This window comes from Myodes glareolus, chromosome 22, assembly GCF_982192425.1.
Source record: "Myodes glareolus chromosome 22, mMyoGla1.1, whole genome shotgun sequence".
NCBI lineage: Eukaryota > Metazoa > Chordata > Mammalia > Rodentia > Cricetidae > Myodes > Myodes glareolus.
In genome coordinates, this window is record NC_142047.1 from 17423574 (window position 1) to 17440830 (window position 17257).

At 45.4% G+C, this 17257-nt stretch overlaps 1 protein-coding gene and 1 long non-coding RNA gene across 3 annotated transcripts in view; both read right to left on the reverse strand.

Annotated features, from left to right (window-relative positions):
* Positions 1-7927, reverse strand: part of Brd7 (bromodomain containing 7) — a 32510-nt gene extending 24583 nt beyond the window's left edge. For both annotated transcript variants that reach the window (XM_085682066.2, XM_085682065.2), the window contains exons 1-4: positions 7768-7927; positions 7368-7576; positions 2893-3022; positions 2547-2604 (exon numbers count right to left, since the gene is read on the reverse strand). In XM_085682066.2, coding sequence (XP_085538192.2) covers positions 2547-2604; positions 2893-3022; positions 7368-7576; positions 7768-7816 — 446 coding nt within the window. In that variant the 5' untranslated portion in view covers positions 7817-7927. The remainder of the gene's footprint in view (positions 1-2546; positions 2605-2892; positions 3023-7367; positions 7577-7767) is intronic.
* Positions 7928-10050: 2123 nt separating this feature from the next.
* Positions 10051-12094, reverse strand: LOC125396590 (uncharacterized). The gene is made up of 3 exons (XR_007230842.3): positions 11960-12094; positions 11387-11477; positions 10051-10956 (listed from the first exon to the last, which is right to left on the reverse strand). It is a non-coding gene; the product is annotated as an uncharacterized LOC125396590 (long non-coding RNA).
* Positions 12095-17257: the final 5163 nt, after the last annotated feature.

The window sequence follows — 17257 nt, forward strand, 5'->3', positions numbered from 1 at the left end:
GTATCCATGCTCTTTGGGACAACTTCTTAAACTGTACGGTGTGACTTCATACAGTGTTACATAACTGCCAGTGGGGATGGTGTCAAGAAAAATTTGGCATTGGGCAATTGTGGCACATAATTTTAATCCCAGCACTTGGGAGGCAGAGGCAGGCTGATCTCTGTGAGTTTAAGGCCAGCCTGGTCCACAGATTGAGTTCCAGGATAACCAGAGATACAACATGGAAGAGGAAAAAAATCAATTTCAAGTTGAGCGTAGTGGAGTATCATCTTTAATCCCAGCACTCTGAAGGTGGAGGGCAGAGGCAAGAGGATTTCTTTGAGTTCCAGGCAGGCCTGGTCTACATAGTAAATTCCAGAACAACTCTAGCTATAGAGACCCTATTTACCAAAACACCAAAAAATAAATAGAATAAATTCCACAATTTTTAAATGTTTTTATGTTTGATCTGTTTAAATCTACTTTTTGTTACTATACATTTGAGACTACATAAAAATTTCTTGAGTGGAAAGAGGTTACAAGTGGAAAAAATTTAAGCCCTTCTCTATAAAATTAGGCCATTAGACTATTACCCACCCAGCAAACTTGGCATATCAGATTTTGTTAAAACTTTAACAAATGACTAAAAGCAAAATAAGTCACAGCAACAATTTTGAAAACCTGTCTATTATCTTGCCACTGACAGAGCTGGCACATTAGTTGGTGGTTTTCTCACTGGCAGGTGATGGCAGAAATTTAGGAGTAAGAATAATCTGTAGCTGGGAAGAGGTGATACAAGCCTTTAATCCCAGCACTCTAGAGGCAGAGACAGGAGGATCTCTCAGTTTGAGGCCACCTTGGTCTACATAGAGAGAGTACCAGGACAGCCAGGGCTACACAGAGAAACCCTGCCTCGAAAAATCAAAAAAAGAAAAAAAGAAAAAGAGAACAATATACATGGGCTATAAATCTAGTAAAAGAGTTAGAACCTGAACTCAGACCGCCTCTGATAGCTAAGCTACAAAACTAAAAAGTGATGCCAAATAGCAAAAACGTCCAACGTGGGACCCACACACAGAAGCCCAGACAGTCCATGGGGTTACTATGAACAACAAGCTTCACCAATGGCTGACCTCTTACCTTTAAGGACAAATTATCTGTACTCTTTAAAAATTAATCATTTTAATATAGAGACTACCTTACTTTCTAAACAAAAATGGTACCACCAGAATTGACCAAATATATTTTTTAAAATCAGGTTTAACTCTGAACCTCAAGGACAAAAAAATCATCCAATCCAATCATTAAGGCTAGTCACAGAATGTGGCTATAGATTCTAATCCTTAAAATGTGCTGATCACTGTTAGTTTCTCTGACTTTAAATACTTCCTGATGTAGACTTTATTTTTTAGGGTGATATTATTGGCAAATAGTCTGCTCTTTTGTTACAAAAAGCAAAACACTTTATAGTCACACCTTCTAACTGGGATACAATAGCAATTCTTAACTCTTCTCTGCTGGACTGACAAGCAATAATTTACTGATATGCAAAGATTAGAGATATCATTTTCTTAGCTATTCCAACACATAAAAAGAGCTAGTCAAAGCCTTGCCTTTAATTCTAGCACTTAGGAGGTAGGCAGATCTCTGTGAGTTTCAGGCAAGCCTGATCTACAAAGTGAGTTCAAGGACAGAGCTACATAGTGAAATCTGTTTGTCTCAAAAAAAAAAAAAAAAAAAAAAAGAAGCTAGAACTATTGATTTTAATTGAAAAGCCAGACGGATGTCGAGAATATAAACTGTATCAGATAACAGGTAACACAGCTAGGAGAAAAGTTCCCATCAGATTGCAAACCCCACAACCGTCAATCTTCTCAAGTAAAATATCACTGAGTTGGAATTCAAATTGGAGTAAAAAGATGCATCAAAATTACAGCTGAGCACCTCTTTTCTTTTTATGAACTTAAATTGGTTTATTCTACCTACCAGAATACTTTAGACAACAATCACTACACTTAAAGGAGTATAAAGCCAGGCACAGTGGCATACACCTACAATCTCAGCATTCAGGAGTTTGAGGCAGGAGGATGATGAATTTCAGGCTAGCCTCAGATTGTGAGAGCACATCTGAAAGACAACATACTCAAGTAAGTATGTTACAGCACTTCATTTTATCTTTCAGACTTAATAACTGCTGAACACAGGCTAGGTGCTGTACAAACACACAGAAAGGACTGTCATGTACTACCAGGAAGAGGGGGGAGTTATCTGTATTGTTACTGCTAGTTTCAAGTTTTAACACGAGAAACTAATTCAGAAAGGAGAAACCAGACATTTCATAACACCCTTAAAGTTGCCAGTTGAAACAAACGAAATTAAGAGTACATGTCACCCTCTTGGGACTACTTCTGTTGCCAGGCAAGGTACTTACCATCTACTTTAAAACCAAGTGTGTTTAGGTTTAGGTCCTACAACATGACATTAGATAACTAGCAACAGAGATGTGGTTTGGACCTCTACCTTCGCCCTTTGAGTTACTATCTTTAGAAAAGCTGGAAAACATTTACCTCTGCAGTTGTCTCATGAGTTGATTCAAAGCTTCCTGAAGGGGTGTCTGTTCTACTTCTAAAGCAAACAGGAAATGTGTGTTAGAAAGGTATAAGCTGGCACTTCAGTTTTCTATCTAGATGACTCATCTATGTTTTATTAAACATCTCACACAGGAATTCAATTTATCATAAAAGTGTTAAAGGCTGAGAATAACAAATCAAGCTAACTTAGAGCTCTCATGTAGCAAGAGAAATAAGAGAACTTAGAATAAACTTGTTATCGGTCTTTTAGTTATAATTCAGAAACTAATGCTTGATCCTTTTCCCTCCCCACTCAGGACAGATAGCTCAAAGTAACTCCAACCTTCTTGTCTGGCTAGAGAGCTCGTGAGAGGCTTCTCAGGAGGTAAGTCTAATCTCATAGGGGCATGGCACTGGATATCTTTCTCTGCCTCATTCTCCACACGGTCTCGATCTCGCTTCTTTTTATCGTCCTAAATAGAAAAATGGGAAGCAATTTAGAAATATTTCATAATCAACATATTTAAACATATCATTTTGGTTTTGAAGGAAAAAGGTACTACTGAAAAGAATAAATTCTAAATTAAGAAATCTTAGTGTATTTTGCTGCCATCTACTGGACAAAGAAAACATGTGCCTCGAGGAAAAGTGCATTTCTCTAAGCCAGAAATAATAGATAGATTAGAAAAATACTACTATTCACACACACAATATATATAATATACATCAGAGCAAACCTAAGATTCCCATAACCTCCAGGAAAAATCATGAAACATTAGTGAGCCAACATTAATGAGCTGTACACAAGCTGAAGACTTGAATAAAGGAGATAAATCATGTTAATGAAGTCAGCTCTCTTCAAGCTCATCAAATTCAATGTAAGGCCATTCAAAATTGTAAAACAGGATTTTCTATGAAATCTGCAAACTAATTACATACTTTTTCTTAAAGAGTGAATGATTTAAACCAGGAGAGTTTTGAAAAGGTCACAGAGAGATAATCCGAGGATGTAGATGCCTGATAAAGCATTTGCCTAACAGCTGAGAAGGCTTGGTTACGTTTGATTTCCAGCACCACAAGCAATCAAACAAGCAATGAAGGAAAGCTACAGAAGACAGTAAGCCTTAATGGCACTAAGCATTTGTACAGTGAGTGTAAAGATAATGTGAACAAAGGGACAGACAAACAGAACAGAATGGAATATAAACCCAGAAACCAACCTACACACAAAACTCCAAAAACTTAAGTGTACAGAGCACAACTTCAGACGTTCAGATAAATGATTCTTGAAGACCCAAGAGTAGGGAATTTTTTCCTTAAGTGAAACACAAAAAGACTGGTTCTTAAAAAACAAATTTGATAAATTTGACTTAAAGATGTATATTTTATGTATACATGTATGCCTGGGTGTATATATGCATACCACATGCATACAGTACCCATGGAGGCCAGAAGAGAGCCTTAGATATCCTGGAACTGGAGTCACAGGTAGTTGGGAGCTGTCTGATATGGGTACTAGGAACGGAACTCAGGTCCCTTAGTAGAGCAAGTGCTCACAACAGCTGTCTCTACAGTCCAAATTTGAAACTTTATTTATAAATTTTGGTGCCTCAATAAAGCCAATAATCCAAGCTAAAATATCTAGCCATATAAGGCTGGGATGAAGTACTTGAAACCTAAATAATCATAAAAGAGAGAGCAAGAATACACAAAACACTTACAAAACATGTAAAGAGAGTAAGAGTTAAAAAGGACACCACAGGTAATTCACAGAAGGGATGTAAAAACTAGCTCTGGCTTCCTAAGAGTCAGGAACTCTAAACTTAAAAACTAGAAGGCAGGGCTAGAGAGATACCTTAGCAGTTAAGAGGATTGGCTGCTGTCCCAGAGGACTTGGCTTTGATTCACAGGGCGTCTCACATCTCCAGATCCAGGAGATCAATGCCTTCTTCTACCTCTAATGGGCACCGGGCATGCAGTGGCACACACATATACACACAGACAACCCATCCACATTAAAAAATAAAATAAAAACTTAGAAGACAGTCATTCTGGTGGGCAAAATTTAAAAGTCTGAACAAGTTTTAATAAAGATGTAGAGAAATAAGACTCAAATACCTTCCAATCAGTGGTTCTCAACCCTCCTAATGCTGTAACCCTTTAATATAGCTCCTCGTGTTGTGGTGACCCACAACCATTATTTTCATGCTATTTCATAAATGTAATTTTGCTACTGTTATGAATCATAATACAAATACCTATGATTCCTGATGGTCTTAGGTGACCTGGACCCAAAGGGGTTGTGACCCACAGGTTGAGAACTACTGTGTTCTAGATAGTTGAGTAGACACAATTAGGAAAACAGTTACAATTACCTTACAAAGTCTGGAAAAACATTCCCCCTAATCTCAGCTATTCCTTTCTCTATATATAGCCTAGAGAAACCTCACAACATGATAGAGAACTACACAAAAAATTATTATTGACTTATGGTTCTTTTTTGTTTTTTCAAGACAGGGTTTCTCTATGTAGTCCTGGCTGTCCTGGAACTCATTATACAAACCAGGCTGGCCTCAAACTTGGAAGTCTACCCATTTTTGGCTCCCCAGTGCTAGGATTAAAGGTGTATGCACCATGCCTGGCTTAATGGCATGATGGTTCTTAAGAGGAAATGTGCACTAGAACCATCCATAGATCTTAAAACAGAGGTGGCTAGTCAGGGTCCCCAGAGTTGCTGAGCTAATGGTACAAGGTAGAGCCTGCGAATAGGCAGAATGCACTGTATCAGTGACCCTGAAGTGTTATCCCTATGCCAGCAATACCCATGTAACCAGGAAATTTTTATATGCACATTCTCAGGCTCAGAAGAGAAAGTTGAGCTCTTCCTTAAAGAACACAAAACAAGAGGAAAAAAATAAGAAAATAATAGTTCCAATCTAGGAGTCCAACATCTACATGGTAGAGGTTCTAAACGAAGAGAAAATGGAGGAAGAAAATGACCACAGAGATACTTTGAGCAAATACCTAAGGACTGAAGGTACAAGTATCTATTATGAAACATTAGGACAATGAGAAAAAAGGGGACAATCCCAAAAATTCCAAGGAAACAAATAATGGTCACAAACTAAGAATTAGAATGCAACAGAGTAACTTCTGAATGACAGCCAGAAAATATCTGAAATATGTTTAATTAATTTTTTTTTCCAAGACAGGGTTTCTCTGTGTAGTTTTAGAGCCTGTCCTGGAACTCTCTCTGTAGATCAGACCTCAAACTCAGAGATCTGCCTGCCTCTGCTTCCTAAGTGCTTGGAATTAAAGGCATGCATCACCACTACCTAGCTTATTTTAAATTTTAAAATGCTTAAAATCTGAGAGATGGAGGAATGGAAAGATGGCTCAACAATTAAAAGCAGTTGTTCTTCCAGAAGACCCACGTTTGATTCCTATATTAGACAGCTCACAACTGCTTGGAACTCCAGCTAAGGGTGTGACACCCTCTTCTGGGCTCCACAAGCAACTGCATGCACATGCACCAAATTTTAAAATTCCGAGGGAAAATACTTTTCAATTTAAATTTCTATACTGACTCAAACTCTGAATCTGTATGACAATTCTATCCAAGAGCAAATATTTCTAAATGTGGAAAGCTTACCAAAATCTACCTATACAAACTTCTTAGGTTTCTAAACCAGGGGTGGTGGCATGCATCCACAACCCCAGCAATAGGGAGGATGAAAACAGAAAGATCACACTATATATAGTGAGTTCTAGCCCAGCTGCCTACCTGATGTTCAAGTGCCCAAGAATACAGTCAATACAAGACGTGTTGAGCCTCACAGGTAAAACAATTTACAACATGCCCACTTCCAAAGCTCTTAGTTAAAACAAAGACTCGTGCTTCTGTGGTTTTTGTAATTTAGGGAAAGGTTGTGACTACTGTCATAGTCTACCTAAAGGCAACAAAAATCCGGTCAGAGAGAAATACAATTGTTCCCCTGGATACTTTAAAACATCTTAAAGAGACAATCTCTAAGGCCTGGTTACTCACCAGTGTGTTTACTGACAGGGAAAAGGGCACTTTGGCTGTATACAGCAAAAGAATTCTACAACCAAATCATGCCAATTAGTTTTAGGAAGCCACTCAGAGGTAGTTAAAATTTCGTGCAGAATTCTAGGACAATTCCAGACACTGACGGGCTCAACTTTGCAGGAGGAAAAGTCCTTACTATTTAGCCTACCTTGTAATTTACGACATCAGCTACTAATTCTTTTTCATTTAGTGAGAATGGTTGTTTGTACTCTTGGTTTACAGTTATTTCAAGCACCTAATCACATTCTCTTCAACCGACTCAAACTCGACTTCTATTTATTTTCTGAGACAGCTGTATTAAGCAGCACAGGCTGGCATCAGCCTCCAGAGTGCTGGGATTACAGGCTCGTGCCATCTCTTCGCAGCTCCCTTTGGCATTAAAACACGTATTTCGGAACAACACCTGAACTCCCGAGGATGGCACTCACTTCAGAAGAACGGCTAAGTCTGCCAAACCTCCACGGCTTTCCGGGGAATGACGTCTTACCCTTCCTACATAATTACACAGCGCCTTTTGAAGCAGCTTCTGAAGGCCAGGACTCAGCTGCTTACGTGACGTGTGGGGACAGCACAAGTGCTCAAAAGTGTTATAAAGACAAGACTTGCTGAGCTCCCAGGTGACCCAGGCTTCTGGTCTGTCTTACTCCTCTACAAAGCCAGCCTCCCCAGGCGCCCTGGTGTCCCACTGGAGCTGGTGATTGGGCCATAAGCAACGAAGCCACTTTTACCTTGACCCTTCTCCGCTTCCTCCCCTTCTCTTCCCCCGGTGCCTGTTTCTCTCCTTTCTTCCTCTTTTTCCGTTTTCTGTCCTTGTGTTTGTCATGGTCGCTTCTATCTTCGAAGAGGCTAGAGTCGTGCCCGGAGCTGCCCGTGGAGAGCTCAGTCACTTCGCTGCCACCCACTTTGAGGACCAGCTTCAGGGGCTTCTCCACGTACTCTGAAACAACAGCAGGGCGCGGGCTGACTGGGGGCAGACCGAGGGCGGGCGCCCCACCTCCCAGCGCCCCACGAACACCCGCCGGGGCCGGCAGGCCCGGGTCGAACGCCGCCCCGCCGGGGGATCTCTGCGGGTCGGGGCCTTGCGGGCAGAGGCGGCGCGGCTCCGCAGGCAGCCGGGTTGCTCCTCACCCTCGTAGAAGTGGCGGTCCGACTTGTGCTTCTTGTGCTTCTTGCCCATGTCCGACCGGGCCCCAGTGCCCGCCCCCCGCGCCAGACCCAGGCCGTGCGGCGCCGCTTCCGGTCCGGGCCAGGCGAGCGGAGGGCGGGAGCGGGGCCCGCGAGACCCCGCGCCGCGAGGCAGGGGGACGGCGCGCCGTGCGGCGCGAGGCCCCTCACGAGAAGACCACGCGCGAGACGCGGCCGAAGCGCGAGAGCGGTGGCGGGAGGGCGAGAGGCCGGCACACCGACGGGAGAGAAGGGCCGCGGGGCGCGCGGGGTGCAGGCCACCGCGTGTGGCGGCTCCTGGCGGCCGGAGGTGGTACTGCAGCCTGCGGTTGAGGGCGGGGCCGCGTCTGGAGGCGGGCTCGGAGGCGGAGCCAGTCTCTCCGACTTTCTATTTTCCCCATCCATTCCCCCCATTTCCTGACTCCTTTTCACTTTCTTTTGCTTTTGTTTCTTCTCTTTAACAATATTATTGAACTCCGAATCTGTACTGGATCTGGAAAACACAAGAACACTTTGCCAAGCCCCACTATCTTCGTTTGATTTTCAGGACCCACATGGTGGAAGGAGAATCGACTCCTGAAAGGTTGTCCTTTGACACTTCTAATGTACCATGGTAGTGCACTTCCACACACGTCCCCTACACAAGTAAATGAATATAGAAAGAAGCAAGCAAGCAAGCAAGAAAGAAAACAAAGCCTTATTGGTGATATGGTAAAGCATCTAAGTTGATTAAATCCACCAAGTGTGGAGCAGGGCTTTTAAAAGTAAGACCTGAGATGAAGGTGTCATCCGGAGTCAAAGGCTGGAAACACATAGCACTGCTTAATTTGATTATCTTGGGTGACAGGACCCAATGGCGGTTGATTCTTTTAGGTTCATGCTGATCTCTGTTGTTTAAAACATAATTTACATGCTAAAGTAACTGGAAAGATAAGACAGATAAAAATCTAGAAATTAGCTAGAACATCAGGTGATGAAGTTGTAGCTATTGACTCCCTAGGGAGGCCCAGACTGGCTTTGAAGCCCTTGTTTGCATCTCACCTTATCAATGCCCTTCCTGTTCTCTTATCTCTGGATGCCCAGCCCTCTGGGACAGTGGCTCACTGACAGTTTTGTCCACTGGCATTCACCCAGGTATGTCATGTTAAGATCTGCTTGTGCTGGGCATGGTGGTGCATGACTGTAATCCCAGCACTCAGGTTAAGGCAGGAGGACGAACTGACATCCGGGCTAGCCAGGGCTACGTGGTGAGATGTTATCTAAAAATAGCACTTGAGGTTGCATGTCCAAGGGTCACCAAGCTGTGTCAGTGGTGTGTGTGTGTGTGAGAGAGAGAGACAACTTCATACATTGAGAAGGGCAGGTAATCTTTGTATTCCCGTTTTATAGACAAGGAAATGGATGCCCAGAGAGGCAGGTAGGGGCCAGATACAGTTTCAAATCCAGGTCTGAATTGGAGTCACGGTCCTTTTCATTAGTATACACAGTGAAAGATGTCTCTACTGCGCTTTTAACCTTATACTGCCCTATGTGTTCTGTAAAATAATCTTATAATTTTATTTTCTCTTCAAGGAGGAATCTGATAGCAATCATTTCTACTGTATTAAGAATCTGCACCTAGAATTGCAGAGATAGAATTAAGAGCACTTGCTGCTCTTGTAGAAGACCTGGGTTCAGTTCCCAGTACCCACAGTCAGCAACTCACACTGCAATTCTAGTTTCAGGGGCCCAATGCTCCTTTTTGGCTCTTTTGAGCACCTCTATGCATCCAGTGTATATGCGTGCATACACGCGGCCATCCACACATAAATTCAAAAAAAGACCCCACGTTGGATTTCTAGATGGCCTCCTTCAGGAAGATTTGTATATTTATCTCTGCACATGGTATACTAGGGACGGAAGCCAGCTTTGTGCGTTTCACGTAAATGCTTTACTACTGATGTCCCCCAGCCCTGTAGCTTGATCTTGAATTCCAGTGGGGAGAGGATGGGCTGATATTTTAGGAACTTCTGTTGGAAAGTGATAGAAAACCCAATTCGAATTATTTCCATAAAAAGGGCATTTATTGGGGGCTGGAGATGGCTCAGTGGTTAAGAGCATTGCCTGCTCTTCCAAAGGTCCTGAGTTCAATTCCCGGCAACCACATGGTGGCTCACAACCATCTGTAATGAGGTCTGGTGCCTGCAGAATCCACACATATCCAGAATATTATATACATAATAAATAAATAAATATAAAAAAGGGCATTTATTGTCTGAAAGGGGAGGGTGACAAGAATTTAGTGCTATTGTCCCCACCTTCTCGAGCTTCCACCCACCCCTACCACGTATAGTTGGAAACATGGTCACCAACTGTCTCTACGATCTTGGTATGTCCTAGCAGTTGGGGAAGTGATTATAGCTTCACCCAGAAAAAAATCCCAGGGAAGGACTCTGGTTGGCTCACTTGAGACTTGGTTTATAGGTCAGGGAACAGGAGACTGATTCAATCTTGGTACTACGTCCAGTCTTGTTGCCAAGAGGAAGAGGGTCTGGGACTGAGCCAGGGAAGAAGATGCTCCGAGCTCTAGTGAAGTCAATGCTGAAGTCAATGCTCGGAGCCCTAGTGAAGGCAGCTACATTTTCACAAAAAGCCAGGTCTGAGTCTGGTACTTTATAACCACAGCATCTTTGGAATCTCTGAAGTTGAAGTCACAGGTTGGAAAACTGGGCGTTGTGTGGCCGAGGGGATTCTGCTACAGTGAAATCAAGCCCTCAGGACCCTGTGAAGAGAGCTCAGGGCAGCTCCTGAGTTGGGCACAGTTCTTTCTTTTGATGCCTGTGGTATGCCTCTTCCTCCAGGCTGGATTGGGCTTTCCTGCCTGCCCTGTGTTCTGCATGCTTTCTGAGAGTAGGGATGGGTAGGGATAGGTAGGGATGGGTAGGGATGGGTAGGGATGGGTAGGGATGGGTAGGGATGGGTAGGGATGGGTAGGGATGGTTCCATTCTCTGGGAGCACGCACAGCAAGTCAACCACCACTCTCCCAGGACTTCTTAGAGGTCTCTCTTCTTCCCTTTCCTCTTCCCCTCCCCTATGACGGAGGAAGAGGAGCCGCTGGCCTCATTTGTACTGCAGGGTTAGTAGCTTCTCCGTTTGAGAATGGTCCTCCCCAGCTGTAGAGGGTTCACAGAAGGGAAAATAAGAGCACGAAGCAGAAATCTCTGCTCACAGAAATTTCTACAAAACAAGAACCCCGAGGCATCCATTTTCGAATTCCTGACTCCACCCTTGTACCTGGCACATAACATTTGTGTTTTTTGTCAAACTGAATTTTCCTGCTTGGAACATGCAGACAAGACCTCAGCCCTGGCCAACAGCCCACTCATAGTCTTGGACAGACCGCATCTGAGCTCTTAGGGCCTGAACTATTCCATTGTCTCCCTCACCCACCCCCCACCTCCAGTCATCTCAGCCCCTCCATGCTGAGGAGGCATGCTGCTCAGCATGCCTCTGCTCTTGCTTCTGTGCCATTGTCTCCCACCCCACCCCACCCCACCCCACCCACATCATCTCAGCTCCTCCACGCTGGCCTCCCCTCCTCACCTGCCTCTGGCACACTGTCTCTGCTCCCTTAGGCTTTCAACATCCTGAGGATGGGAACCTTCAGGACAAGGACCCTGGACCTTCTGCAGAACTGGGCAGGAAACAGGCCATCTTTGTTGAATAAATGAATGAGCGAATGAGCCTCCCCATGCTGTGGTTATGAACCCCTTCCTCCTCCCTTGCCTGGGGTCTTTTCTGGGGGAACAGGATGTGAGTATCTTAGTAAGGGAGTCTGGGAAGGGGAGAGGTACTGCGCAGGTGGCCACTGGGGGGCGTGGCATTCCCAGAAAAATCTGTCCAGCTCAGCCTCCACCCTGTGCCCTGCCCCTTGGGGAAGAGTTGCTGGGCAGTAGTCTGAGGGCTTCAGCTGTGGTACTCCCATGGAGAGAGGGTACCCTTCAGGCCACATCTCCTGTCCTGGCCACGAATCCTGAAGTAGACTGTGGCCTCTGTCTCCTGTAGCTGAGACTGAACCCCTTGGCCTGGTTCTGGGAGATCCTATGGAGCCCTCCTGAGTTTTCCCGTACCGCAGGACCCAATGCTCTGCGCTACATGCCCCCCCCTCATCCTCACCTCTGCCTTGCTTCTTAAAACTTGCTCTTGTGGCAGGAAGGCAGGTGAGGAGCTCCATAGCTTGGGAGTTCCTGTTTCTAGCTGTGTCTCCTTTCCTCGGTCTGACCTCCGTTTGTTCATCTGAGGTGACACACTTGTGTGTGACCAGCATGAGAGTGGGCAAAAAGAGAAGTGAGCGTCCTTGACCCTTTCCAGACATGAGGGGGCAGGATGGGTGGGGAAGGCCTGTTCTTCGGCATACTTTTGTGAAGGAGTCCTATCTCCCAGAGAGCGAGAAAGAGAGCATTTTCCAGAGCCCAGGAAATAACTAAGTCGGTGTCCCATTTGACAGGATAGGTATGCCAGGGTCTTCTTGGTGCTAGCCTGCCATCTCTGCTGGGAGAGAACCTGGGACTTGGCGGCTGAGGCCAGTTAGTGGGCAGCTCTTTGGAAATGCTGAGGTGACATATGGTGACATGCAGTTGGCTGTGCAGCTGCCAGGGTTTTCAGTCACCGGTGGAGCAGCCAAGCCTCCTGCTTCCTAGTGAGCAGAGAGAAAGCAGCAGTGTACATGGGGATCCTGCGTCACCTCTACTGTGTGGTCTTACACAGGCTGCTTGGGGGTGGGGTTGTGCCATGAGCCTGTGCACAAATGCTTCTGCCTGCCAACCCGAAGGCCACAGCCAGCCTCAGTGCCTGCCAAAATAGAGATAAACATGGAGCCCTGGACCCAATACGAAAGGCAAAGCAAGGACTTCCCTCTCTTCCTCCCTGTGCACCCCCACCTAGTGTTTACTGCCTATCTCCTAAGTGCCAAGCACCCCTAGGAGCTAGGAGGATGCTGGGAGAACTAGAATGGCTTTGGCTTCATGGAGTTTGCAAACCTGTGAGGGCCACCTGTGCCTCATGAGTGATGACATTGATCACCAGTGAGCTGCAGATGTTCTGATTCTTACGTAGAACACAGAGCAGTTAGGATCAGACTGTCCCAGCCTAGGGTCTGGCAAGGTCTCCTGAGGAAGCTGTCCTTTACATAAAGAGGATTAGAAGCTTAGAAGGGAGTGCCCTAGAGGCAACGAAGGACCAGGAGAAAGTCAAAGCAGAGGGAGAGAAACAGGTTAAAGTGAAGTGAGATGGGTTCAGCTTAGCTAGGTCCCAAGGTGGCACAGTGGTGGTACGCAGAGAATAAACTTCACCTTGGATACCCGCACTTCAAGGGACAGGATTGATTTTTCACAGCCCCAGACAGACAGTGAGGTTGGCCCAGGGTCATCTGCCATGGAATTCACTCAGTTGTCTCAGGATGATTCTCCAGAGAAAGTAGTGGCTATGGGCCCTTTAGCAGCCAACACTCTCAGTTACTGGCTACATCCTTCTGCAAAGTCAGGCACGTGGTGAATCCACCTAGCAAACAGCAGAGGGCCCCTTGGTGGACACATGCAAGGGAGAAAAGAGGCCAGGCTTGGGGCAAGAGTGTGAGGAGGTCAGTGGAAGAGGTCAGCCTGGGCTGGGAGAGCCTTGGGAGGCACGGCTCAGGTATGGGGCTTTGTAAGGAAACAAGCGGGGGAAGGGGACGCATGTCCAGCTTCACAATGTAAGAAATGGTGCTTTGGAGACGTGGCAGAGGGACCCAGGTTGCTGGTGTGTAACATGAAGGGGCCTGCTTGTTGGGGTTTATGTCCTGCTCAGTTCCCCACAGCCGACAAGCCCCAAAGAAAATCACACAGAGATCTCCATAAGTTATAAAACGGGTTGGCCCATTAGCTCAGGCTACTTATTAGCTCTTGTAGCTTATATTAACCCATTATTCTTATCTGTGTTAGCCACATGGCTCGGTACCTTTCTCAGCGGGGCAACTCACATCTTGCTTCTTCGATGATCTGGACAGAACTGCCAAGGGAGCTTCCTGCTTCCCAGAATACTTCTGTTCTCATCGTCTCGCCTCTACTTCCTGTCTGGTAGACCCACCTATACTTCCTGCCTGGCCAAACAGTGTTTATTTAAAACATGATGGACAGAATACAAACAATTCTCCCACACCACTGGTGCAGTCCTGAAGGGGAGTCAGTGGGGAATATGGACTGGCGTGATGGGATAATTGAGTCATTTAGGACGGGGCATTTGATGGGGGTAAGGAATGATCCTAGAAGCAATGCTTGGCAGAGAGGCCAGTTAGGCAAACAGGCTAGCATAGAAATAATTCAGGACCTTAGGAGGGGATGAGACTTCAGGAAAAGAGAGGGGAGTGAGCAGAGGAGAAGGGGCAATAGGGTCATCCAGGGAGACTGAGGAAGACCAGTTAGGAGCAGGAAGAGAACTCAGAATGCAAGACCAGGCTTCAGGAAGATGAGAAGCCACCTAAGAGTCTCCAGGGTTGGTTCAAGCTAGCAGAATCATGTATGCCAGGGCATTGAAGCAAGAGGCTGGGTGAGTGGAGTTCTGGGAAAGAGAAACAGGAGCAGGATCTGAGGGCTTTAAAGCTAGAGTGTCCAGGATGGACTTCATTGTGTAGAATGACAAAACTTCAACAGTATGAAGTTTAAGTTCATCCTTGGCTACACAGCAAGATTGAGGATTGCTTGGACTGCATGTAACCCCGTCTCAGAAGGAAAAATTGTGTGTATTTTAGATTGTTTTTCTTGATTTAGCCATTTAGATTTTGTTTGTTTGTTTGTTCGTTTACTTATTTATTATGTATACAATATTCTGCAGGCCAGAAGAAGGCACCTCATTACAGATGAGCCACCATGTGGTTGCCGGGAATTGAACTCAGGACCTTTGGAAGAGCAGGCAATGCTTTTAACCACTGAGCCATCTCTCGAGCTCCCTCATTTAGATTTTGTATTGGTGACTTTCACATTACTGGACCACACTATCTGGAAAAGAGGGCTAAAGTGGGGAGTTATTTTATCTCATGGTTTCACGGGGTTTGTTCCATCATAGTGGGGAAGGCATGGCGTGGGAGCCTGTGATGGAGGTTGTTCACTGCACAGCAGAAAGAGAAAGGGAAGTAAGGAGGGAGGGAGGGAGAGATTGAGAGAGCGTGCTCAAGATGAGAGAAAGACAGAGACAGAGAGAGTGAGAGTGAGCTCAAGACAGGAGCCTTCAAAGCCCCACCTCCAGTGGCCACCTCTGCAGCCATCTCACCTCCTAAAGGTCTCCACACCCTCCCAGAGTAGTTCTGTCAGCTGAGGAACATCCATTCAAAACGTGAGCTGGGGACAATTTTGATCAAGCTGGAACAGATTTCAGCTTCATCCTAAGCAGTGCACGCTCCTTATAGATTTGAAAATGCAGACAAGAAAGAAGAAGAAAACTTAGATTGCTCAGAACCTCATCATCACTTTCTGTATTATTTTGGAATATGTCATTCCAGAGACTTTCTAATTGTGTTTTTTTAAAAATTTATTTATTTGTATATAGTATATAGTATTCTGAGCACCAGGTCTCATTACAGATGGGTATGAGTCACCATGTGGTTGCTGGGAATTGAACTCAGGACCTCTGGAACAGCAGTCGGTTTTCTTAACCTCTGAGCCATCTCTCCAGCCCCTCTAATTGTTTTTCCACACTAGAGTTTGGTAGTGATTCTCCTCTTCCTGCCTAGGCAGTATATCTATAATGTTCCTTTGTGGAATATTCTAGAGTCTGGCTTCTACAGACAGGTCTAACGCCATGGACGGGTCAATCTGCATGTCCTGAGAACTGGGTAATAGCAGGGCCCTCCTCAGAGCTATGGAACTGGAATCACGTTTTCAACAAGATCTCCTAGCAATGCACGCTTAGGTGTTAAAGTTAGAGAAGTAACATTCTAGAGCATTAGTCACTCCTGACTCTATTTCTCTGGCAAGACGTGGAGAGTCTTTCTGTAAATTCAGAGCAACTAGACACCCACAGGGGAGCTCTGAAGGGCAGACAATCTCAGATGAGCTCAATTTACTCATAAACTCAAGGAAAGATGGGGAGGAGCCAAGAGCCTTCTTCATTTATTTTAAAATACTCCCTATTATTAAAAACAATGACAATAGCTAGGTGCAGTGGTCCATACACACAATTCCAGCACTTGAGACTAGAGAATCAAAACTTCAAAGCCAGCCTGGGCTACGTGGGTTCAATTCCCAGCACCCACTCAGCAGCTCACAACTGTCTATAACTCCATTTCCAGGGGAACTTCACACCAATGCACAAAAAATTTTAAATTAATTATAAAAAAAGAAGAGAAGGGAAAACCAAATCTTCCCACGTCTCAGGAAGAAAAATCTTTGAGGGGGAAGTGAAGGCTGCTTCTGGCTTATTGGTCCAACTTTTCCCTCCCTAACGCTGTCCCTGATGCCCCATCAGGACGAAATTGTACCTGTCTCTGTCTACCCTTGACGTTGGCTTGCTAAGAGCCACCACACCATTATAAGGGGATGTATCCTGTCCTGCTGTCCATGCACTCTGTCCACCACAGTCAGAGTGGCCTGGAAACATCCATCAGAGAAGACCACATCCCTGCCTGGTCACTCCCTTCTAGGTCCTCCCGTCTTACTCAGGCCAAGCTCCATCTCTTCCGCAGCCCACAAATCTCTACGTGTCCTGGTTACAGGCCTGGCTCCCCATCAGAATCTTATTTCATAATCTACTTGGCTTATCATCTGTGATTAGACTTTCTCTGTCTAATCCTAGTCTTTTGAACAACCATCCCTTGACAACAGGGCAAGCCTTTTTTACAAGCTGCTCCCAGACTCTGGAGGGCTGCTTCTACACTCTTTGTAATTCCGGCTCCTTTCCCTCTTTCACTTTCTTGGGAAGGCATCCATGTAGCCTGCCCAAGTATGTCCTCTTTTGACTTCTCAGGACTGTGTGCTCTAGCCTTGTTCTGCTCTCTTTACTTCTCCTTTCTTATTTTATTTATGTTTGCAGTGCTGGGGATGGAAGCCAGGCCTTGTCTATGCTAAGCAAGTGATCTACTCGTGGGCATCTTCAGTTCCTCCTGTCTTGTTTTGTTTTTAAACACCACATTGCAGTCTGGTCTCTGCACTGTGTCTGTTTTTTGGCTCCCTGCTCCAGACACATGCGCTGTATCAGTTTGTCCATTCTGCTCCCTGCTCTAGCTGTCCTACCTGACCCTGGTAGTTTGCACATCCAGCACAGTCAGTCAGTAATGGCAGCCAAACTGCCTGTGACTGACGGGTCTAGGGGTAGCCTTGTGACTGAGGTCTGGCCAATGGAACTACCACAGCCTCTGGCTTAATGGTCGGTACAGAGATGGCCACCACAGAGTGAAGCTGGCCCTGGTGGGCACTTGGCGTTTTGTCTTGTAAAAATTAAGCTGGC